Source organism: Buteo buteo, chromosome 15 (genome assembly GCF_964188355.1).
Source record: "Buteo buteo chromosome 15, bButBut1.hap1.1, whole genome shotgun sequence".
Lineage (NCBI taxonomy): Eukaryota > Metazoa > Chordata > Aves > Accipitriformes > Accipitridae > Buteo > Buteo buteo.
Genome location: NC_134185.1, coordinates 24,784,867 through 24,808,398, shown reverse-complemented (window position 1 = coordinate 24,808,398; position 23,532 = coordinate 24,784,867). Strand labels below are relative to the sequence as shown.

The following is a 23,532-nucleotide window of genomic DNA, read 5'->3' as shown; positions in this document are numbered from 1 at the left end:
TGCAGGTTATGAAGTACTTAACCAACCTGTGCTTTCTGATGACATACAACAGGGTTTAACGGGACACTCCTTGGCTTTGGCACTGAAATGGACGGAGTGGTATTTACCGACACATATTGAGCAAGCACTACCAATGTACTGCCAACAGAAAGAGAACAAAACTGTAGCTCTGCAAACTTGGACCAACATCTGACAACTAAGCATGACTTGTAAAGAATGACTAACTACAAAGAGCCTGTGTCATGGCTCAGTCTGAACACACACATGCTTTTTAAAAAAAACTACAATACTCTTTGATACATTTTTATAGTGTATCAGTGGTCAGCTGTGCCCAGCACTCTGTGTGGCACTGGAAAATGGCTTTCCTATTAAAGTAACTTTTTAAGTTCCCAAAGAAAACACAGTGCTCAGAGAGACAGCTCCATTGCACAGAGACACAATTCTTTGACCCGTTTGAAATGAAGAAAATAAGAATAGCACAGCAATGTTGATAGCGGCTAGTAAATACTAGAAGGCACACTATGAAAGAAATAGCTTACATAGGCTTTTTTGGATTACCCCATTCAGGCTTTCAAGGCTGGTAAGTAAAGTATCCTCTTTGTTATGGCACCATAAAGATATTGCCTTTACTGTCACTTCACCCACCTGTATTCTCACTCACCATTTTTGTTTCATTTTGATCAGTTTTTAAAGGGAAAACAACTAAATAAGTTGGGTTTTTTGGGACATGCATTCAGCAGTGAAGTTCTGGGCTAGGAGTTAATGTAAGTTCAGGATTTACTGAAAGTAACCCCAAAGCATATGAAAGCGAGCTTTTTAAAGCCATGTTCCACTCTTTCCCTCCCACACTCAGTGCTACGCCTGCTGCTGTACCTACCTTGTCTGGCTGTATATTCATTGTCTTCAATCAGTCTTGCCAATCCAAAGTCGGCAATCTTGCATATTAGGCCATTCCCCACCAGAATGTTTGCAGACCGCAGATCTCTGTGTATGTAATTCATTCGCTCAATGTACGCCATTCCTGCAGCCACCTGCGAGAACCATGAAACACAATCAGTGCATTTTAAAATGAACTCAGACGTACACGGGCTATAAAACATATACACCTAAGTGCTCAGTACTCTGAAGACAGACCTGGGCTGCCATGTCCACCAAATTCGGTAACTTCAAAGCTCTTCCTTCTCCATCTTTTAAGAAATCTAGCAAACTCCCTGCAAATGCAAAGTTGACACAATAGAGATATTAGGAAAACAATGGCTATTCATCAGGATGGAGGTGCAGCAATATGTGCAATATTAAAGACAGCAATGTTTCAAGTTCTAGTGGACCCTTTAAACCCCCCCCCCCCAATATCTTAGAATTCTCCTATTATACTTGTTTCACTCTTCTTTAAGGTTGGCTTGCAGAAGAATATGTCGCTAGTCCAAAGAGAGTTGCAGGGTAAAGAAACAACATTGTTTTAAATTTTCCTGACCATTACTGAGAAAGCTGATCTTTCTTAACTTTCCCAGTGCTCTTTGAAACTACATACCTGCTGCTCTCTAAAGGCCTCAGCTAGCTGCAAAGCATCAGCTGAGTTCCAAGCCACACAAACTATGGAAAAAGTCAGATCCCAGCTCAACCTGCTCCAAAAGAAAGGTCAGCCTGGAGCCTGGTAAGCCCAAAGGGGCTAGCATTAACAAAGGCTAACTTTCCTTAGAAATTTGTAGTGCTTCTTCTCTAGGTAACCCATGACTAAATGTAGCATGAACCACTAATTTTAGAAGACCACTATGCAAAACTAGAGAAGACAAAGCAGAGATCAAATGAAAGCAATTTTAGCAAAAGCAATAAGGACATAGCTCCCCTGTGCAATTGAAAGCATGGAGGTTTCCTGTAGCTTTTAAAAAAAGCCTGGGATGCTATAGCTCCCTTTCCAATCTTGTATTCAGAGAAGTGTGGCAGTCTCCTTTAAATAAGGTCAGTGAATTGTTTTAATAAATAAGGGGAAAAGACAGATGATGAGGCGTTTCTCCCTTGATAAATTGTCAGCCTCAAGCTCAGATCCAAAGATGTAAAATGTTACAGTAAAAACTAGTATAGTAAGCCAAAATAAACCACGTACTTCAGAAGGACTTTGAGAAGTCTTTTTTTTAAAGGGGAAAAAGCACATGCTTGTCACCAAGACATATGATTAAAGTGTGAGTTAGTCAGGGCTTGGATGCCTCTGAGAAGGGAGGTGGGCAGGCACCTGCCAGGAAAATAAAAATCAACTCCAAATAGACTGAAAAAATGCACTTAAAATTTCAGACTGTATCCTCCAATGTACAATGAAACTTCCCTGTGAGAACTTATGTTTCCTATTTGGTTCATTTGCTTTTCCAAAACAAGCAGATTTTTTGCTCTGCTCTCAGCACCCCTGCTGGAGATCTGACAGAGCGAAAAGTTTTCCTTTTCTCATTTTACTACATCGTTACCAGTTAAGTAGCTTAAAGAAAAAGAGAAGGGGAAGGGAAGTGGAAAGAGGAAGGAAAGAATCATATGTGCAAATAATGTATTAAATTGATAAATGGGGTGGACTGAAAATTAAGCTGTGATCTGAGAGTGAGGTACATGTGACAGAACTCAGAACTGCTAAAAGAAGAAACAGAAATCTTAGGCCGACGAGTGAACACTGAAAGAAGATGCCATATGAACTCTCTGGCCCCAGGAAAAGCTAGGATCTTAGGAAGCAGCATGTAATATCATTCAAACCTAGAAAATGCAAATCTGCACTTGTAAGGAAAGTTCAGATGCTGATGCAGTTGGAAGCACTTAGGCTGCCCCAACTTCTCCCTCCCCTGCCTGGTGCAAGTTTTATTTGTACGTCTAGTGGCTTTCAGGTTTTGGGTCCAGTTCAGAGTTGAATTCATAATTCTTCTGAAGTCAGAGGTGAATTTAGCTTCCTGTTCCCTCTCTCCTTCCTCACACACTGTTCATACATCACACTGCACCTCCCTCTATATCCCCAAGGAGTGTCAACAAAGAAAAAACATTGTTATCAAGGGCAGTAGCTCTGGCTTCACCTTTGCTCATGTACTCCGTGACAATATAGATAGGTTCTTCAGATACCACAGCATAAAGTTGGACCAATTTGTCATGTTTTAGCTTCTTCATGATTTGGGCTTCCTCTAAGAAGGATTCTGGAGACATAGTGCCAGGCTTCAGGGTCTTGATAGCCACTTTAGTATTTCCGTTCCACGTACCTACAAGCACAGATACTCTAGTTAGATTAAACCTCTTCCGCTCCTTTTTCTGCCTGATGCCTAGTGTAACCAAGGAATAAACTAGCAAGGACACTTAATATAAGAATTTTTTTAAAGTGTGGTTTCCCATGTTGCCTTATCATTATATTCCTCCCACGCCTCCCTCATATTTTAGTCTATTATACTGAAAAATAATACTCCCATTGGCACTGGGGCACAATCGTCGTTGTCCTACTCAGACAATGCTTCCACTGATATTCACAGAAACCTTCTCTGAGTAAGAAACGTGGGACTGCTGAAACCCATCTTCATGTATTCCCTTGCTAACAAGTAATTGCTACAGACAACACAGCTCCAGTCATAGATTTGGATAACAAAACTGGTTAAATGCAGAACTTTCCATTTGCAGGACATTTTAACATTTTGTTTTTGTTCTGAGTCAGAGGAAAAAAAAATATTCTAAGAAAAATTCCCAAGAAACAAATTCTGAATTGATTTCGTTTTAGAAACACGGGCGTGTTTCCAAACCAAAATGCATCTTTTTCTTTCCCCTCCTCATCCCCAGAAACCTAGCAGCTGTGATTGAAAATGAAGTGGTTCCTGTCCACTTCGCTTTGTTCTTTACTTGCGGTCAGCACTGAAATGGACAAGTTTCATCATTTTTCAGCCGTCAGCTACCAAGCCTTCTGTAACACCTGAAAGCCTGCACAAGGGCCTGGAGAGAGCTGGGAAAGGCTGACTCAGGGCATCCCACAAGAGGTGAGGCTTCACTCGGGAATTTGCAAGGGGGAGAAGGAAGACTGGAAAGAAAAAAACTCCAAGCACCTACCTATGTTAACAGGGTTTTTTGGGGGATGGGGGACTGGGGAAGGGAAAGGAAGGAAAATTAAAATGGGCAGAAATATCACTTTCCTAGTGCCTTCTGGTTGTGCCTTGGCCAGACTTGCCAGAACCCTGCTCCAGAGCCAGGGCTGAAATGGCTTTGAATGGGACCTGTGATCTGTTGATAGGGAGCTGCTGTGTGATAAGGCAAAACAATACTAAATGACTTCGGGAATTAATCACATTGGGTAAAAATTACTACTCTGCACTTAAGCATGAGGATAGCAGAAGGCCTACAAAGTACATGAAGACTCAGACTCAGATCTAGTTTCTATAAATTAAGATGTCATCAAAAAAGGTAACATGTAAAATAAGCCTGGTTTGTCTTTCTTTAAAGCACTTTAACAGTTACCAGGGCTCAGCTGCTGCCTGGGAACTGGTTAAGCCAAAATAACTTCAACATGAGCTTTTGCAGCCTGGCAGAGCATAAAATGAGCTGGATCATTTTTTGTGCAAGTGGCCACGTCCCAGCTGCCACCTCACCCAGCCGAAAACTGGGGAGGAGCGGCAGGGGAGCTGCTGCCTGCGCAGTCCCTCACTTAGAGGGCGACGTTGTCTTAGGAGGGGGGTGAGGCACATATTGGCCAAAAGTGTGCAGCGCAAGTCCGGTTTTCGCTATGCCTTGATTTTCTTCTGCCAGGTGCTGTCACCTCTACTGGTGGCGGAGGAACGTCTTGAGTTCCTACCACTGCTACCCCAGCGCTCGAGGAGGACTCTTGAGACCTGAGTTTCACTCAGTCCTTCAAATCAGAGCTGAAGCAGGACTTGGCTTTCGTGGGTCCTCCGTGTAAGCTTGGAAGGATGTGGTTTCGCCTCCTAATTTCAAGCAGGATGGCCAAAATCTTTTCCGATGGGTGAAAGGGAGCGTGTTTTATTGGGAGCCACTGAGGCTCCGGACCGCAGAGTGCTGTCAGTCACAGCCACTGTGCAGAGGTGCTGCAAATTATATGAACCAGGAATGAAACCCCAGTTTCATGGGCACCAGGGCTTCTGTCACTGACATTAATAAACTAGGATTTTACCTGGTGTGTTAACAGGATTAAATGTGTATTATCTCTTAGCGTTGCCTTAATAAAAATCCCAGGACTCGTTCTGTTACCATGAAGTGTTTCCAGCAGTTCTATTTTTAAATACTTTTATGAATTTCTCTTGTTAAAGAAAGAAAATCAAACAAAAAGGTTAACTTATCCTCTCAGCCCACATTTCAGTTTAAATTGCTAAATTTTCTTGTTGTGGTTTGGTGTGTTTCTCTCTAATAGAAAATTAGCACAGACTTCCCTCTGAATTCCTCCCATATGTAGTTAGTTACTACTTAATGCATTTTTTATTAATTTTATTGTGTTAATCTATTCCAATTTGGTAATGCCTCAAGGCTGTTAACATATTTTCACTATATATTAATTTAAGAAACATAGTGTCATAATTGGAATAATAATTTTTGCATTTCTGACAGATATTTGGTACTGGTACTTGGCACTTTATTTCTCATAGCTGATTTTTTTTTTTTAAATTGCAGTTGCTCCTTTAGCTGATTGCATCAGTTTAAGATCTACGGCACACAAAGCTGACCACTGAATATTAACATCAACTTGAAATTCTTGCATGCATTCAAGATGGAGTGCAAGAAGGTGAAACTGCAGTTAGCTGGGGATACTAATAGAAACCATAGGTAGCTTTCTTTGCAACAGGTCAACTGTAATTCTGTGAAATTCTATAAATTTCTATATTTCTAGTCTATAAATTCTATAAATTTCACAGACTTGCTGTGATGCTCCTTGCTGTAGTCTTGCAATGGAAAACAGCTGCAAGAACCCAGGAGAGCCCACTGGTTATTTTGGTTGTACATACTTTTGTGTCACTTCAACAAAAAGAGAGGCCAAACTGCTCCACCAAATTTTTCTGAAGAAACAACATATAGAAATTCTTTATTTGAATTGGTCATTTTAAAGAGGCTGCACAGAATGCAATTTGGCACAAAAATTGAGCCCACCTCTCATTAAATGGCTACTATATTGTGTTTCAATGCTATGGCCATACTAAGATTTATGTATATTTTAAGTTGCTATTGTTTTACAGTTCTTAAAAGAATGAGGCCCACAGAGTGGGGGCAGTAAGCAAAGCTGGCAAGTGCGCAGAAAACAATGTCAGCGGATTTGGAAAATGTCAGTATTTCTGGACTTCAAAGTGGGGGTTCAGCTGGGCTGGGCAAGTATTTTCTCTATTGTCCCTGGTCTCTATATCCAGTTATGGGGTTCTGCTGCAGATACAAATTTCAAAATGGACTTAAAGAAGTGGATGCATGGGGAAGCTAGCTTGGCAATATCAGTTTGCTGATACTTGCCATTATTTTAATCTGAGAGAGCGGATGGAAGCATTTTCAGGGTCTGACCCCACCAGTGCTAAAACACACGAGGAAAGCAAAATGTCTACTTACCAGATTAACTTCTGGTTAGCTATTCTGCCTTACAAGTTTAGCATCATTCCTATTTTAATACCTAGCAATTGTGTAGTCACCCGAATAAACCCAATGCAATTAATGAAGTTTAATACCCTAACCTCTCATACCAGCTTGTGCAAGTGAAAGGAAGTTTCCCCATGGATTACTGTATTTAGGTCTGACTGTTTTAGGCGACACAGACTAACATTTCATACTATTCTGACTTTTTAGCTTTAAGATCTCTACTTGAAATGTTTATTTCTGCCAAGAGGGCCTTAAAAGATCCATCCAAAGCAAAATATATTCTCTGCCTTACCACGCCACACTTCAGCGAAACACCCCTGACCAAGCTTCTGTTCCAGAAATAATGAATCACGTGCAACTTCCCATGCATCTTTAGCCAATCCAACAGTTTGAGGGGTATTATTCGTAGCAATCACAGTTAAGTTAAAACACAAACCATCAGCTTTCTCTATAGGAGAGGAAATTAATAAAAAAAACACACTTATAATCCAAAATTATGCATGCATTGAGAAAGATGGAAGGTGACTTGTCTCTCAGTGCTGCATTAAAGTTCATTTGCAAACACTGATTTTTGGATACTGAAGTTAAGGGCTTTTTTGTTAGCTTGCAGAAAAAGGCTCTTCGGTATAATTAATAGATTACTATGCGAGCCTTGATTTATTATTAAGACAGTGGTAATTTGTCAAAATCAAAGCCTTCCAAGGAAACAAGGAATTTCAGTTTTCTTTTGCCATCAATTACAGTCAAAGTTGAAGATTAAAGAACTTCAAAGTCAAAGACATGATTCCAAAGACATTTTTCCTAACAGTTTGAGCTTTGCTCTTTTTTTTCTTGTGGGTCAGAGTGTCCTACATTTTCACCTTCCATCTTGTAATCCCCACACAGAGAGCTATTTTAGAATAATTATTTTGCTCCATACCCATCCATACTTCCCCAAACTGCCCATTTCCCAGTCTCTTGATCAACTGTAGGGATTCTCGTGGAATTTCCCAGACATCTTTGGTTTTGACAGACAGATCAGTAAGCCTTGGCATTCCTTTATGACAGGGGACTACTAAGCGGCAGCAAAGACCTGCAGCTCTCTCTGATGGAGCCAGAAGTGAAGCCAACAGCAAAGGAGAGGAAAGAAAAAAAAGTGTGACATGAAACAAAAACAGTAAGCATAAAAACAATGCTACTCACAACAGCTGTTAGTTGCATACCACAAAGCATCCTGGAAGATTAGAAATTGAACACTGAAACATATTCATTTGAGACAGAACAGGAAATATTTTGGTCTCTGCTTCCAGAGCCTGAAATGGAAGGTGACCACCAATGGTTTCTCTTGTGGACTCAGGATTTCCCTTCTCCCACAATGCTGCATTAAGATAACTTCATGAGTAACTAGTATATTATAGTACAGTATAACTTTTTAAAAATCATCTATAAGTCACAAACTGGATTGTTTCTGTACTGAGTAAAAGAAACACAGAGAAGATTCACTTTTTCTGAAAATCACAGCAGTGAAAATTTGGTGGACTTTTTTGCTAACCTTTTTCTAGGCATCCTGGGAAAAGGTATTTTCTATATTCTACTCTGTGAAAAGGTGTTTTTATAGGTGTCCCGTAAAAGACTTTTTCTGCCATTCTTTCTAGAGCAAACCTTTATTAGCTTATGCAGCCAGTCCTACATTGTTTGGGGCAGGTTCATCACACTTATCTCTTGCAAAGCTTCACAGAAGACTGAACTGTGACAAAAGTCACAGGATATTTTAGCAGGAGTAAAACCAATGATATATATAAATATATATATATATAGACACACATATTGTTTTGTAGTATACTATGCTGCACAAAGCAGACTACAATATAAAGCTTGCACAGCGACTTGTATCTTAAAACAGGTACAGGAACCATGCTGATCTTTATGGAGTCATTTGGGCATCTTTGAGCTCTCCCTAGAAGTAAACCTAGGTACTCACAAGGAGCTGGGCTATTCTACCTCCCACAACCCTGAGTGCAGAGCCAGCAGTTAGAGGCAGCCTTTTTGTTTCAAGTCAGCCGAGTCTGGCATGGAATAAGGGCTCCTGTGTTCACCCAGGTCTGGGAGACTGCAGGTGAAACCTCTGGAGTGTGGGTCTGCACCATGCCCTCCTGAGCTACCCTACCTGGACCCTACTGATTATGCCTCCGTGTTGCACAGAAATGGCTGTTTCCAGATCTATTTGTTTCTGTGTTTGTGTATGGAAAATACAGCACCCAAATAATTTGACCACAGAAAACTAAAAGTTGACATATACCAGCTGGTATAGTGGGGCTGAAAATTATCTTCCTTTTAGATGTGAGTTTTTATACATTATTTAGCTCAGTTTAATGTAGTCACCAGAAACAACTAGAAATTCTCCCAGGCAGCATACAACCATCAGAAATTGGGCGGAGAAGACAGCCAGATGTCTAGTATGAATAGCATAAGAATACAGCAGACAGAATACAAAGAATACAGAAAAAACATCCCACAGAGAAGTTGATTTCACAAGTAAAAATTATGAAAAGTTTTAAAGCAATGAGCATTTGGGGTCATCTGTTAATATTATGAAAAGCTAAAGTAAGGAAAAAATAAAAAGCAAAATAATTCAAATTACTAATTTCTGCTTAAAAAATGACCATGTTGAGAAGCATGGCAGACTCCTATGTAAGAACTGGTTGTCCTATGCAGAGGTTTGGGGGGCTTTAAAGTTGTACCTGTCGTACACTAATCGCCAGTGACAGTAGGATGCACTTTGCACTTTTGGGTTGAATAGTGCATGCCACATTTTAATCACAGGAATTAAAAAAAAAAGTGACCTTGGTAGGTGGACACAAACAGTGTGCATAAAGAAATACCCACCTTGACATATTTATTTTTAAAATTAGACCGATTATAATTTATATGTTAATACTTTGCACATTGAACACAAATCCAGTGGGAAAATTTGAGTCAGGTAATATATGCAAACCTTTTGGTCATTGCCTTAGGTGACTGAATTCCACAATGCAATTCCCTATTTCCTTTATTAGCCATAGTATGCTGCAAAATGGTACATATTAGCACTCGCTTGTGCACAGGGAATTCATGGTTTGAGATGTGCAAGTCAAATTCAGTAATTCTGTTTGCTTGAAGAGGGAGAGCAGGCAAAACCTTTACCTCAGTAGAGTGCTAGCTTTTAAAAGCTCTGCCGCTGTACACTGTGATCGGCACTCAAAGCCATTTATAACTGTAATGGGAAAGGGATAATGGAAGATGCATTACAACAAGCAAGAGACATAGCTCAAATGACTCTTTAGGGCATCTTACACATACATCAGCTCAGCAGTAAACACTTTTGTTTTAAAATACTTCAGAGTGCCGTGTATGATCTGAAAAATTACCTGAATAATGCTGAACCAGCTGCTGAAGAGTTTCAAATTGTGCCCGAGTTGTGATATAATATCCGCCATTGTCAAGTTTACGAATCTTATAATGTTTGACGTGATCTCCTTTCATATCATCCCAGTCTCGAATAGACAGGGAATAGGCACCTGTTCCAAGCAAAGGAGAAATAAAAAATTGTAAGTAGCTTTTAGATGCAAAGATTTTGGTTTGCTGGTCAGTTGTTATAAAATGAAAGAGAAATTGCTTCCAAAAAATGCTTACTGTACCTTGAAAAACAACAAATGTATCTAACATAACGAAGTAAGTACCACAGAAATCTTAGGATGTTCACATCATATCCCTTTCACACTTTTCTAGAAAGAAATCAGGACTACTGTGTAAATGAAAACTCACATTTTAACATTTACTGCTTCAGGTTGTTAAATTGACTTTTCCTATTCTAAGTGCCAGGTTACACTGCAAATACTATACTTCAGGTAAATGCCAGTGGGCGGTAAATATCAAGATTTTCATAGGAAGCACTGGAGATAATGACTTTATATACGTGTAGTGTTGTTACCCAGATGGATCCCAAACTTCTTTATAAACATTGAACAGCCGAATTAGCATACTTTGTACGTCACAGTCTTTGGAAGGTGGTACTACACCAAGACTGTGCACTAGGAGACCTGCAAGAACTGCGTGTTTCACTTTCCAAATCCATGCTGGAGCTTTAGAGCTTACTGGTGGGATTCAGATGCCCAAACACAGGGGTTAAGTGCCATGCGAGATGCCCCAGAACATCCTGCTTGGCAGTTTTCCCACAGGCTGTCACGTTTGTCGGATCCACATGGATGCCCTGCAGGCATCTCAGACGGCTCTGGATGCTCATGGCCCGGTAAAGGAACTTCAAGGGGGTGGAGGGGCTGGATTTAGTTTTAGGTGTAGTGGTAGCTGTCTGTAGGTGGGCTACGGGCTTGATTTAGATGCCCACACATCAGCTTCTGGTGCTATTAGGGCAGCTGAATCCCAGCCTAGTTTCCGTGAGTGCTGTGGCACCGTAGATATCGATGGCATAATGCAGGTTTGAGCACTAGGTGCCCGCAGTCATGGGAAGTTGAACTGAACCCCAGCTTCCCGCTGACTGCAAAGGGAGCCTGGCCACTGTCCTGGTTTGGCCTGGGATAGAGTTAATCTTCTTTCTAGTAGCTGGTACAGTGCTATGTTTTGGATTCAGTATGAGAAGAATGTTGATAACACACTGATGTTTTCAGGCTTTGCTAAGTAGTGTTTAGACTAAGCCAAGGACATTTCAGCTTCTCATGCCCAGCCAGCAAGAAGGCTGGGGGGGCACAAGAATTTGGGAGGGGACACAGCCAGGACAGCTGACCCCAACTGGCCAACGAGGTGTTCCATACCATGCCCAGTATATAAACTGGGGGGAGATGGCGTGGGGGGGGTGTGGGGTGGATTGCTGCTCGGGGACTGACTGGGCATCAGTCTGTGAGTGGTGAGCAATTGCACTGTGTATCGCTTGTTTTGTATATTCCAATTCTTTTATTATTATTATTGTCATTTTATTATTGTTATTATTATCATTACTGTTTTCTTCCTTTCTGTCCTATTAAACTGTTCTTATCTTAACCCAGGAGTTTTACTTTTTTTTTTCTGATTCTCTCCCCCATCTCACTGGGTGGGGGGAGTGAGTGAGCGGCTACGTGGTGCTTAGCTGCCGGCTGGGGTTAAACCACAACAGCCACCTACCTGCACATTCAGGTGTCTTAATTTGAAGCACAGTCCTATTCTACATACAGTGACACCCACATGTTGGTTCTCTACAGTGTCAAAAGCAAAGCCACATTTTACAGCATAATGCAGTTTCTGAGCAAAACCACGGCCATTTCAAAGGCAGTGGAGAAGACAAGTCTTCACTCATGGCTCAGATGAATATTGTGTTTACTCAAAGCTAATTCAGGCATTAAAAGGAGAACACCTAGAGGTAACTGGCAGCTGCAGAGATCTCAGGAAGGTCCTCCTTCTGCAGCCTGGGCTGCTTTCACTGGTAGCCATGTCAGCTAAGGGCAGGAAAGTAAAACTGCCAGCAGACAATTCTGGACAACAAGGAAGGTGGAGTGATTTCCTACAGGTCCGACAGCAAACAGCACCAACTGCTGCTTATCCCAAGCCAGGGTACTTTTCAACACACCTGGCAGGTTCACATCCTCCAGAACCACCTCCACCTAAGTGAAATGGTTTAAGGAACCCCCCCAGTTATGCGGTTGCGATTCCTGGTGTAAGATGTCTTTCCTGGATGTTTTTCCAGGAGGAAGAGTCCCTGACCACGTGAACCTGCAACAGGTCGCACTGGCGGGCAGCTCACCGCCGAGGGAGCTGCAGTGAGCAAAACGTCTCCACCCTGACTCCAAGGACTTCTCAAATTCCTGGTTGTTGTCATCTAAATATGAGGAAAAGAGCCAGCACTTACACAGATGATTCTAGTTTATGCGAATGGGAGACACCCTGAGAGGAGTGACAGGGTTTTTAATTTCTAAGTGTAGAAAAATACTGTTTGCTTAGGATATTTTTCTGAGGAGGTTCTCCCACTGAGTAAGTACATGTCTCTCAGCTAGGAGTTCAAAGCTTCTTGGGGATTTGCAAGCACATCTCATGCACGCTTTTTACCACCACTCTGGGCTGCACACTGTCAGCCTACTTTCAAAAATCTCCAGGCAGTGTTCTCCACCTCTGCATTTGTGAGTTTTGATCCACTGGCAGCAGCTGTATTTTCTTTAGTCACGCTCCCTGCCTATCTGGTCGCTATTTTAGATTCTTTAGGAAAATGTAAACATTCTGTGGCTCCAGGTCTGCAATCAGAGCTGCGTGGGTGGCCCTCTGTGGACCCCCGCTGACCTCAGATCAAGTTGCAGGACTGGAGCTTTAGTTCAAATCTGGACAAAAACAAGAACCAAGATGGATTTCATTATTCATTTATTTAGGCTGTTGGTTATTTATACTATTCATTATTATCTGATGATGATACATTCAAATATAAGAGAGACACATAATAAAAATTTGGATAGAAATATGACATTACAATATATCATACTAATGAATTTTTTAAAAAAACAAACCTAAAACCAGACAGCCTTGGAGGGTGGAGATTGAAACCAGGTGAAGGATTATACAGACAAGAGCTGATGAAGTACCTGGGTAGTCAGGCCTTGAAAAAATGAAAAGCCAGCTATATATGATTTATTTTGGAAGTAAGAAGAGAAGGCAACCATGATCAAGGGAGGTTAAATTCATGCTGAAGTCATCCATGATGATACTTTTAACATGATCCTGCTTAATTTTATTATTGTTATTATTTAAAGCAGAAGGGATGATTCTAGGCCACAAAACAATTCCTGCCTCAAGCCCAAGATGACTAGCTGGAGTAAGGCATTTTGAGAAGACTTACAGGGGAATGCACCATTCGAGCCCTTTCAGCTGACTCTTTTCTCTCTCAGAAACAACAAGCTCCCTCTGTTTTCTTCTAACAACATACTGAAACACCACAAGGATGAGAAGGGAAATAGGCATTTTTGACAAAAACCATGCATGTTTGGTTTTTTCCAATGGCTTTGATGCAAACTTAGCATGAAGATGTAGAAAGCCTTAAGTACAAATGCAGAGAAATTAAGCTTGCTGCTCTAAGTCCATCCATGATGGATTACACCATTTCCCCAATGCTTTTGTGTCTCACAAGAAGCTCTGGAAAAAAGCCCTGACTTAGCTAAGTAAACAGCCCTGCAAAACATATCACTGTATAAAAAATGGTCAAAACAGACTAAGCTGATAATATAATTTAGAGAAATGGTCTTGTGTTTGTTTTTAGGATCCATGGATGCCTATATGAGTGAGTTTTTAAACTTGGCACACAGTGGAATGAAGTCCTGCTCCTCGCACACATCACAACAACTGTTGTTGAAAATGAACAGGTGGAGGCTATTTGCAGAAAAAGAACAAGTTAGAGCCTGTCTTGCTCCTGGTGAGGCTCCTGCCTCGCTGCTACATAAGGTATAGTGAAGTTGTGGGGTGACAAGATGGGAAATTAGCTGTCTGAAACAACAGCATGTCTATTTAGATTTTGCATCTGAAACAGTCTTTGGAGTTATGGGCAGTGAAGGAAGAATCCAGTGACTGCAGGAGTCAAAAATGTAAAACTTACAATTTTAGATGACAGAATGCAGCATCTGAAGATAGGTCAGGTAGAGAGGAGTGGGAAGTAGTGCTGCTGTTCTCTAAACCCCGTTACCACCATGCCTCCAACCACTTTGCATGCTAACTCTAGCTGACAGAGTGTGCTCTGATCAAAGCACTGACAAGTCAGTGCTTAATTACATGAACCATCATTAGACTTCAGAACTTACATGGAATTAAGTCTAGTGACTTATGCTTCCCACAGCTATTGTTTTGGATTGCTGGTTAATTGAGAAATGGCCAGGTTTGTTTTCACTTAGTTGCAGGTTTTCTCCTCAATAGTTGTATGAGTTAGATAGATCTTTTCATACATGTGAAGCTTTGAAGATGTTGACAGGCCTCATGAACAAAATGTAAAAGCAAAGATAGCACCCACTGAGAAAACTGGAACTCCTCCAATATTTTTAGAGGGAAGGAGGAGAATACATCCTTCCACTTGGCTTCAACAGAATGGATACAGTTGAAGACTTCATGAATATATTAATTAGAAATATTTTCAAGTCTTTTCACTGTTAATCTATTAATTTAAAACTGCTACATTTTTTTTTCTTTCCACCCAGGGATCCAGCATTTCAAAGGGGAAAGGCCAAAAAATCCCCTAATCTTCCCAAAATAATAACCAGTACCCCCCCCCCCCCGCAATTTTATCTTACATCTCCCAGGCAAGAAGATCCGAATATTCTGCTTGTTCAGGATTAAGCGATAATTTTCACCAAACTAGATGAGATTCCCAGCAAGTTCACAGTAAGCTAGCTGGCTGTGCCTGGGCCCAAACATGGACACTGAGAGGTCTGCCTCCTGTAGCCCCAAAGCTGCTGTTCTGAGGGGCAGCTCTCCACCCAACTCCATTACAGTAGTATCCTCAACACACGTGTTGAGAGAGACAGCGCGATGTTCAGAGTGTGACAGCAGAGCGGAGCACCCTGCCTGTGCGTGACTTGCACTGATGATACCACGGGTTGAGCACGGCATGGATTGCACTTGGGTTGTTTTCTGCTTTGAATGCTTACTCTAAGACCTCGGATGTCCACACATCTAATTCCCTAGCACACATACATGCAAGATGACGCTTCTCTCTACCTTCATACCACTGAAAACAGTATTTCACAAACTTAGCACGATTTTTCTCATCTATCTTCTCATTCATTGTCAGAATAGCTTTGGCCAGCCTACCTTTGGTAGTTTCGCTTTCCCGGATCAGGAAGGTACCTCTGGGGTTTCCAAATGACAACAGCTGCCTCTCAGCATCTTTTCGGCCAAGTTTGCCAAAGTACCACCTTAGGGAACATCAGAAATAGTAAGACAAATGCTACATAGGATTACTAGGTAGTGTCATGGAGCTCAGACAGGGAGGATTATTTGTAGAAACTATTGTTACTCAAGTACATTCAACCTTTTTTCTTATACTGTGTCTCTTTTATTGTGGGGGGAAGCTAATGTGGCAAATTGTGTAGTAGATGTTGTATAAGTTGTGCAGTAGCACTTTGCATTAAGCTTATAATCAATAGGTGCTGAGAATGCTTGTTTAGGGTCTTGCAACAAAGGCCAGACTTTGACAAACAGAGAGCAAGACTTGGTGAGGGGGAAGAAATAGACAAGGAAAAGGGCAGAAAAATGTGTTGCTGCCGAAAAGCAGTATTTTTACAGACGTTGCTATAAACTACATATTTGACTTACATAGTGATGTATTAGTATTCAATATTTTTGTTGCAGCACAGCTATAAAACCTCAGTAGAAGGACCAGATGCAACCACTTTACTGTGGTTGTATAAGGCTTTCAGAATTTCGGTACCTTTTTCGTTCCTGCAGCAATTTTTTTTTTTTTTCGTTTCACAATCAACCAAGTAGAACCTGAAGTACAGATTACAGTAGTACCTGCTCAGCTATATAAGCTCCTCCAGTGTATCTTTTTTACTATAAATAATATGGATACACACAGCACTCTGCTTTTCACATAGATATGTCCTCATTATGCTGCCTGCTGTATGTGTTGTAGGCATCCTACCTATTGGTAGGTATTTGTTGACACAACGTGCCCTCTTTAATAGACAGTTTGCACACTAATTGACTCCAAATATTTTTACAAGTTGATTCAGGACAAGCAAGGGCACCTTTTGCTTAAAGCTTGAAATTAGTCAACACTCGAATAAAGGAAGCAGACCTATGTTCCTTCAGGTTTTCTTCCTTTGTTTTGACATTGAAAAAGCACTAAGCTTGTGCTTCTTTTGTTACTAATTACCTAATTATTTATCAGTGCAGTTAAGAACTGAAATAAAAATAATGTAAGTCATTTGAAAAATCGCTGCAATCAATCAAAACCAACTCCTCAAACCTCCTTAAAATACAGCACTAATGGGTCTTTACAACAAAAAGAAAACATACTCCTCTGCTTGGATGGAATCGACTGGAGCCACATAATTACTGGGAATGTAACCAGTTTCGCCTGTTGTCAAGGACCGGGCCTCCCACCAGTCTCCTTCCCTGCAGAAACAGAGGTGAGGAGAAGTGAGAGCGAGACACAGATGTAAAGGCAATGGTCTGACTTCGCTCACAGCACCCGCAGCTGCGTGGCGTTAAGAAGCCACAGCAACTCATCTCTTTATCACTTGTGTGCTTCTGAGAGAGGTGTTTGCATCTAAGCCCAAATAATATATGTATTTCTTTACACTTATTATTATTTCAGTGGTTATTAGTAATGTAGCCTTCCAAATGTAGCATAATGGCATAAACAGGCATAACAACCCAGTGAAATCAGGTTTGCTGAGGGCTGGATTTGGACGAGAATATTGAAAACTGTCTCCATAGCAATTATTCTAATATGGACCCTTGAGAGAGCTTATAGAAAAACTGCCAAACTGAACACTGTCACATCCACTGCTAATTTTAAACTTCTGTGGGGATAATTAATCTGAAACCCAAAGGCATCAAAAAGCCATCAATCAACATGGAGTTTTAGATGGCCCTTGAGGATCACACTTCATTGTCTAGATTCCTCTCCTGGCCACCTAGAGGAGGTATCTGAAGTAGCAAAGGACTTAGCTGCATTTTCAAATATTACAAAACCTCATTCTTCTACAACATTTAAACATGAAGAGGTCCATGCAGGACCATCTCATGGCAGCGTTCCACAGGCTTAGCATCAATTTTTGTCATACACTGGTGCACACAGTGGGACATGGTACTGCACTTCAGACAGTGCGCGTTGCTGTAGAATGCGCAGCTTTATGAGAAGTTTATTTCTCAGCTTTTTACAAGATGCAGCGATTTGGGATTTAGCAATTTGTATTTCATTCTCAGCACCAGATTCACCGATGTTTAACTCCTACTGCTACTAATAAGCATTCTCTTTTCTATTTCTGGACTGCTTAGAAACTCTTTCTCAGTTCCCCTCTCTGTAAAACAGAGATCTGTTCGCTAAATAAAACACTATTATCAAACATGGCCAGAGAATTCAGCCTCTCCTGTAAGCAAGCAGTTACAGAGAACACATTGTCTAAGCTATTACTGGCAGGAAAGGTTGTGTCAAGGTGAGCTCTTTAAATTTTCAACTCCACTTTCTTTAACACTTTGAAGGAGTACAAACTCTATAGAAAAGAATGAGAAAACAGCTGTGATTAGTCAAAAGGGAGACATTTCCAATTCTACAGTTCAAAAAAGTGAAGAACAAGTAGCTTTTCTAGAGGCTGGCAGCTGACGCTATTTTAATACACCTTGTGTGCATTAGTATGCCAGGCAAATGGCCCTATCTGTTTGCATCCCTAATTTTACTAGCTGAAGTGCTAACCCTTCCCCCATATGTTGCTGTAGAATATTTTTGAGAGATTATGCCATACTGTGGTTGATAAATTGTACCATTGTATTCGTTCTGCTTACTGTACAGAGAGTCCACTAGATGGAGGTATTTTATCATATCTAGGGAGGAAAAAAGCAGTCTTGTAGATGATCACACCATCAGGGACAACCCCCTCTGCTTTGACAGAGAAGCTTAAATCTCTCAAAGCACTGCCAGAAAGGAGGAAGAATCCAGACTTTTTTCCTGGCTCTTAATTTTAGACACCCAACTGAGGTAGGAGGAGGCTAGTCGAAAGGGCTAGCCAGGGTGTGTGGGGGTGGCGGTGGGGATGCAGGGGATGGCCGAGTGTTTCTGAGCCCTGAAGTCAGGCTCTGCTCTGAACCACCCCTGCAGGTACCTCTTTCCCCCAGACTGCCCTTGGTATAATTTCTGACTTCAAATCACAGGGATACCCTTTGTATGCCATTTCAGGTATGGCTATCCTGAACTTCTAGTCCAAAGCACAAATCAAATTTCATTCGTGGAGAGCTAAAAAAAAATCCAAACCCCTCCAAAAATTCCAGACAAACTAGTGCACATATATGCTTTCTGGCTGCAAGCAGTATTGGCAGACTCTTAAAAAAAGGGGCTTCTTTCATATCATTTCTGATACAAGTGAGAGAGAAAGAATTCTCACAGAAAAGCTGCTTTCTGGCAATTCCCAGCCTGGCTGTCACTACTCCAGGAGTGTGGTTAGGTCCGTGTTTGTAAGTAGACAGAGCTGACTACGATGGGAACTGAGCTTCTATAATTCTACAGGAAAATCAGTGGATGCTTGGTTTGGTTTTTTTTTTTAGAAAACCTTTCTCCAGGCAGTAATTACCTGCATCAAAATGCATGTACTGCAACCATCCACACGTGGGGGAATCTCTCTGTCCCACTGACTCCAAGTATGATTGCTCTGCAAGTCCCTGTGAGCATCCCCTGATTTCATCAACTGGCGTGTGTAAGGAATTTATAATGCGTGGAATTTCTTCTTGTTTCAAGTTATGGCATAGTTTGTGCAAGGTTAGGAAAGCAGCAGGCAACGTGAACAAAATGGATGATAGGTAAAGAAAGGTTTTTTTTCCAAGTGCTAATTTAGAAGTAGAGAGGTTTTTAAACTGCTGCTCCCTCTACAAGTCGTAACTGAAGTTTCTGTGCTTTCATCTACATCAAAGCTCTCCAGCTTCATGGCTTCATGAAATATTCCACAGAATTACCTGATTTATTTATTTTTTTACTTTAATGCACATTGAGCCAATTCCAACCCCGGAGTTGTTCTATTAAAATTAACAGGAGTTGCACCAGGGATGAATTTGCCTCACTGTCACATAGTGTAAGAAAAAAAGATGAGAGCAATATAACAAAGCCTCTAGAAAGTGACATACTTGGTTGTTAACCCATTTTTACCTCTATGTGATAGCAATACTGAACATAACACAGAGCCTTCAACTTTATGTTCTCAGCCAAGAATTACAAGATGTTCAGATATAGGTCAGTAGCACAGTAAGTTTTAGATGTTATTTTTAAATTGCTAAGGGACTTTTTTCTATGGGCAGTTAATAAAATTAATTTTAAGTTGATGATTTCCAGGATGGAAGTGTGGTTTTCATGCCAAATGCAACTGTACAATGGTGAATTCTCACGTAACAGAACTTCCTAGCATGTTCTGACTGTATCACCTACCTTTAAAAGGAAAAAAAAAATGCTTTTAAATTGGCATGCAAGTCTGGGTAACGTCTCTTTTGTGAATCAGTTTTCAGCTCGTTTCTGCATAGAGATACTTGCGGCAGATTGCAAAAAGTGTTAGCACATGCCTTGCAGAACTTCTGTGACTACTGGTGAAGTACAGAGCTGGTACTCTCAGTTCTGCATGTGAGTTTACTGTGAAATGTAAGCAGTGAATCACACAATCTAAAACTTATTTTTGAAGTAAAGCTGCATGTGGTTGGTGGTTTTTTTTTAATAATAAGGCACTTTGCAAAAGTGCACTAAATGCAAAGACAAGTTAGTAAGCATAGAGTAAACCCCCTGTATATCTTGAATATCCAACATTAGATTTTACTAATAACATAAGCAAATATAATTGTCAACATTGTAAGTTTAAAAATATTAAAGAGCACATTCCCAAGCCTAAAACTTACGAGCTGTTAAGTATTTGAAATTTTTCTCCTTTGTGAAAACTCAAGTCATCTTCTGTTCTTGCTTCATAGTCATAAAGCGCCACAAAAAGAGTTACACCTAAAGAAGAAGATAGGTGAGTTACACTCCATCACAAAAAATAGGAGGGAAAGGAGCCTCAAGAGATGAAGTGGCTAAGCCAAATGTAAGCTACTTTGGCTGCTGAGAAGCAAAATAAATTGAAGCCTCCTACTCTTTGGACAACCATTCTAATCCCTCTACTTTTATGCAGCCAGAGGGCATGCTGCCTCCTTCACTCTGTACGGTCACCAGTACTCTTGGTTTGGTACCCACACACAGTGTAGGATCCCAAGTGGGCAAAGGGGGTTTGAAGAGAGAGTTCAGACATAGCCATGCCAAGTATTTGCTGTCAACTACTTGAGGTGGCTCAGACCACACTTTCTGTTCCCTTGTAGAGGGATGAGGCAGTCAGTCAGCCAAATCGGGCATGTATACAGAATTTCTCAACCCTGAAGTGAACGAGCACCTGCACGTTAGCAAAGGTAGGGCTGAAGACCCAGCTCCACCCCTACCTCAATTCTTTGCACTGTTTAATGACATAACTCTTCCCCAAAGCAGCATGCTGAGGCAGTTGTGCCTCTGCTGTAATTACGTGACTGATACTCACTAAGAGCACTGAAAGAAGACTTTGAAACTCACCTGTTCCTCCTCTTGTACGCAGCGTCCCTGTATGAGAGGAGGAATTGACTCCACCAAACACAGTCAGTCCTTGGCCTCCTGTGGCATGGAAGTTGTTGTAGTTTGGGATTGAAGTCACACCAAAGCTAGGATAGTGCTGCGGAGTGGGATCTGTCCCATAGCGGTAGCCTGAGCTTTGAGTTAAACTGCCATCCCTCTCGTCAGTCAGTTTTGTTGCTTCTTTATCCTTACATTGCACACAGCCCATTATCTAAAATCCTAGGAGAGGAAGGAAAAGACAGGTGTTCATACCTTGATGCTCACCAGATCTCCCCTAAACCCACATATGACGAGGATCAAATTAAGTTCACCACTCAAAAGTTAAGTACTTTGAAAAAAACCCACAGTGGTTTGAATCTAAACAGCAACACACTGGGAAAAACTCACACCAAACCTTCCTCGCAGTGGTTTCCCATCGAGACCTGGGGAAGGAGGTCCTACCTGCTCTTAGGGTAGTGGCAGCTCTCTGCCCAGCCCTGCCAGGCAATGGCTTGCAGGGAGGCAGCGAGAGGATGAAACCCCTCTTGCTCACCCTTTGCCAGCAGAGCACGACTGGCAGGCAAAGGACTCGGCCAAAAAGTGCAGCTGGAGGTGTTCAAGTCTGCCCTCCAAAACACAGAGGAAGGCACTCAGCTCACGGCTCATGTTGGACCTCGCCAACTACACGAGAGCTGACTTCACCTAAAGGCAATACAACCTTTTTCCATTGCTGGAGCTCTGCGTGACAGGCAGAAAAGCAGACACAATGAGCTGATAGCCATCACAGCACAGGAAAGTAGGAGGGAGCTATCAGATGGCACAACTAAACCAAAAGGAAGCGCCCTTTTATGCACTACCAAACCGAAGGGTAAAACCTGCTGGTAGCAGAAGGTGGGGCTGCCAAAGGTATACGTGAGTTAAGAAACTAGAGAAAGTCCCAGAAGAATTAACATGTCAAATGCAGAGCATCTCAAAGTCTAGATCCCGGACAGGAGGAAACCGAGAGGGTACGGTTTGGAAAAGGTTGCTCTAAGTTTTTTAATTCTTGTAACCTCTTGTTCAGCACCCTCATGGGGCACTACCAGGGCCTGGGTTAATCTCTCTTCATTTTAGGTGCCTACCTCTCTCTAGGTGGAGGGAGACAGAGGGTGATTCGCCCCATGTTAGAAGCAGCCCTCCAAGTTTAGTCCTGTTACCTGGTATTGCTTTTCATCTGCGAGCTCTAACATCTTATAATCCATGTGGTGGTGTTACTGAACTCTGTCCTATTGACTCAGGCTGAAACTGGACACAAAACCTGAGTTTCTGAAGCTGGGTGTGATGAATCTAGGGAATCAGATACTCATCCAGATGCACCCTTGATCTGAACCGGTACAGCGACTCTTAATGCAACCTGGCACACAAACAACATACTCTAAACACTAGGGCTGCAAGAAGAGCAATGACAATAGAAAAATATTTTAAAAATTAGACTTACTAGACATGCTTTGTCCAGAATATATGAATAAAGAGGGAGAAAATGCAGAGAACACAAAAAAGGAAAAGTATAGCGAAGCACATTTTTCCCCCCTTTATTATTTCCACATTTCAGCCAATATCCATCGCTTAGGGTAAATAAAAAGCCTATCCTTTTTCAAATATCCTCATTTTTCTGTAGCTGCCGTGCTGGATGTTTTGTATGCCTTACCCCAACATCAACACAGGAAATTGGTTTTGACAAACCCATGGGATTCAGAAAAAGCATATTCCTCTGCTGCTAATGCTTGAAAAATTATGCAGCAGCTCCCTGCTTGTCTGTGACAGTCTACAGTCCGGATACGTGCTTCCTAAATCTAACCTGCCTAATTAAAAAACCCCTTCTGTTGAAGGTTATTTTCTTCAATTTGAAGATACTTCCAGTTATTCTACAAGCCTGTTCAGAAAAACAAGCACCATTTTAAATGTATTTCCCTGAGCTGTATTGCCTGCTGTTAGCACAGGTCTACCATCTCTTGCTCTTTGCTTAACTTAAAGGTGCCCTTTTTGCATTTCTTTATTTCCTCCAAGACACCACATCCACTCAGCAGAGTTCCCTCACCAAAATGTTTAAGTCTCTTTACACAAACAGAAGCAAGGACTCCTGACTCTGCCCTTGCTGCAATAGGTGGCACGAGCTGGGATCCCTCAAGAAACTAAAGGCACAACAGGTCGAGGGAAAGGGGTTTGCAGCCTGGAAGCTGCAAAACACACTGCTGCTGCTACTGCTGCGATGGGTCGGTGCTGGAAGGGGCTCGAGGTTGTCCACCCCCAGGACCAGTAATGACTCCAGCTGAGCCCCCAGGGATGGCGATGGGTGCAGAGGTGACCCGGCCAGCTTCGTATCACCTGCGAAAAACTGCTTGCGGAGATACCTCTGCTGCTTTTACCCGTTTCAACGGCAGGACGGTCTGGCTCTGGAGACCCTCTGTTTGGAGATGTCTCTCAGAGGTGAGGTTTTCCCAGCTCCTCTCAGAACCGAGGAGCCCCACGAGCGATGCCGGGGAGTGAAGCAGGACCACAGGGAGGGCGAGAGCCCCACGGGGCGACGGCTCGTCTCACTGCTGTCAGCATGGGCAGAGCCCAGGGAGGCTTCGGGTGGGAGGGATGGGTCTGGGACTCACTGCTTGGACCCTGCTATGCCTCTGCGGGAGCGTTCCTCCGGT

The 23,532-nt window shown here is 41.9% G+C and overlaps 1 protein-coding gene across 8 annotated transcripts in view; it reads right to left on the bottom strand.

Annotated features, from left to right (window-relative positions):
- FYN (FYN proto-oncogene, Src family tyrosine kinase) overlaps nt 1-23,532 on the bottom strand; it is a 139,442-nt gene that overhangs the window by 18,036 nt on the left and 97,874 nt on the right. For 7 of the 8 annotated variants that reach the window (XM_075046796.1, XM_075046798.1, XM_075046795.1 and 4 more), the window contains 9 exons: nt 20,834-21,091; nt 20,137-20,233; nt 16,561-16,659; nt 15,352-15,455; nt 9,954-10,103; nt 7,487-7,651; nt 3,045-3,224; nt 1,135-1,211; nt 878-1,031 (listed from right to left, as the gene is read on the bottom strand). In XM_075046796.1, the coding sequence (XP_074902897.1) occupies nt 878-1,031; nt 1,135-1,211; nt 3,045-3,224; nt 7,487-7,651; nt 9,954-10,103; nt 15,352-15,455; nt 16,561-16,659; nt 20,137-20,233; nt 20,834-21,080 (1,273 nt within the window). In that variant the 5' untranslated portion in view covers nt 21,081-21,091. Of the gene's footprint in view, nt 1-877; nt 1,032-1,134; nt 1,212-3,044; nt 3,225-6,859; nt 7,016-7,486; nt 7,652-9,953; nt 10,104-15,351; nt 15,456-16,560; nt 16,660-20,136; nt 20,234-20,833; nt 21,092-23,532 lie in introns of all 8 variants that reach the window. The other variant, XM_075046799.1, reaches the window with a different exon arrangement.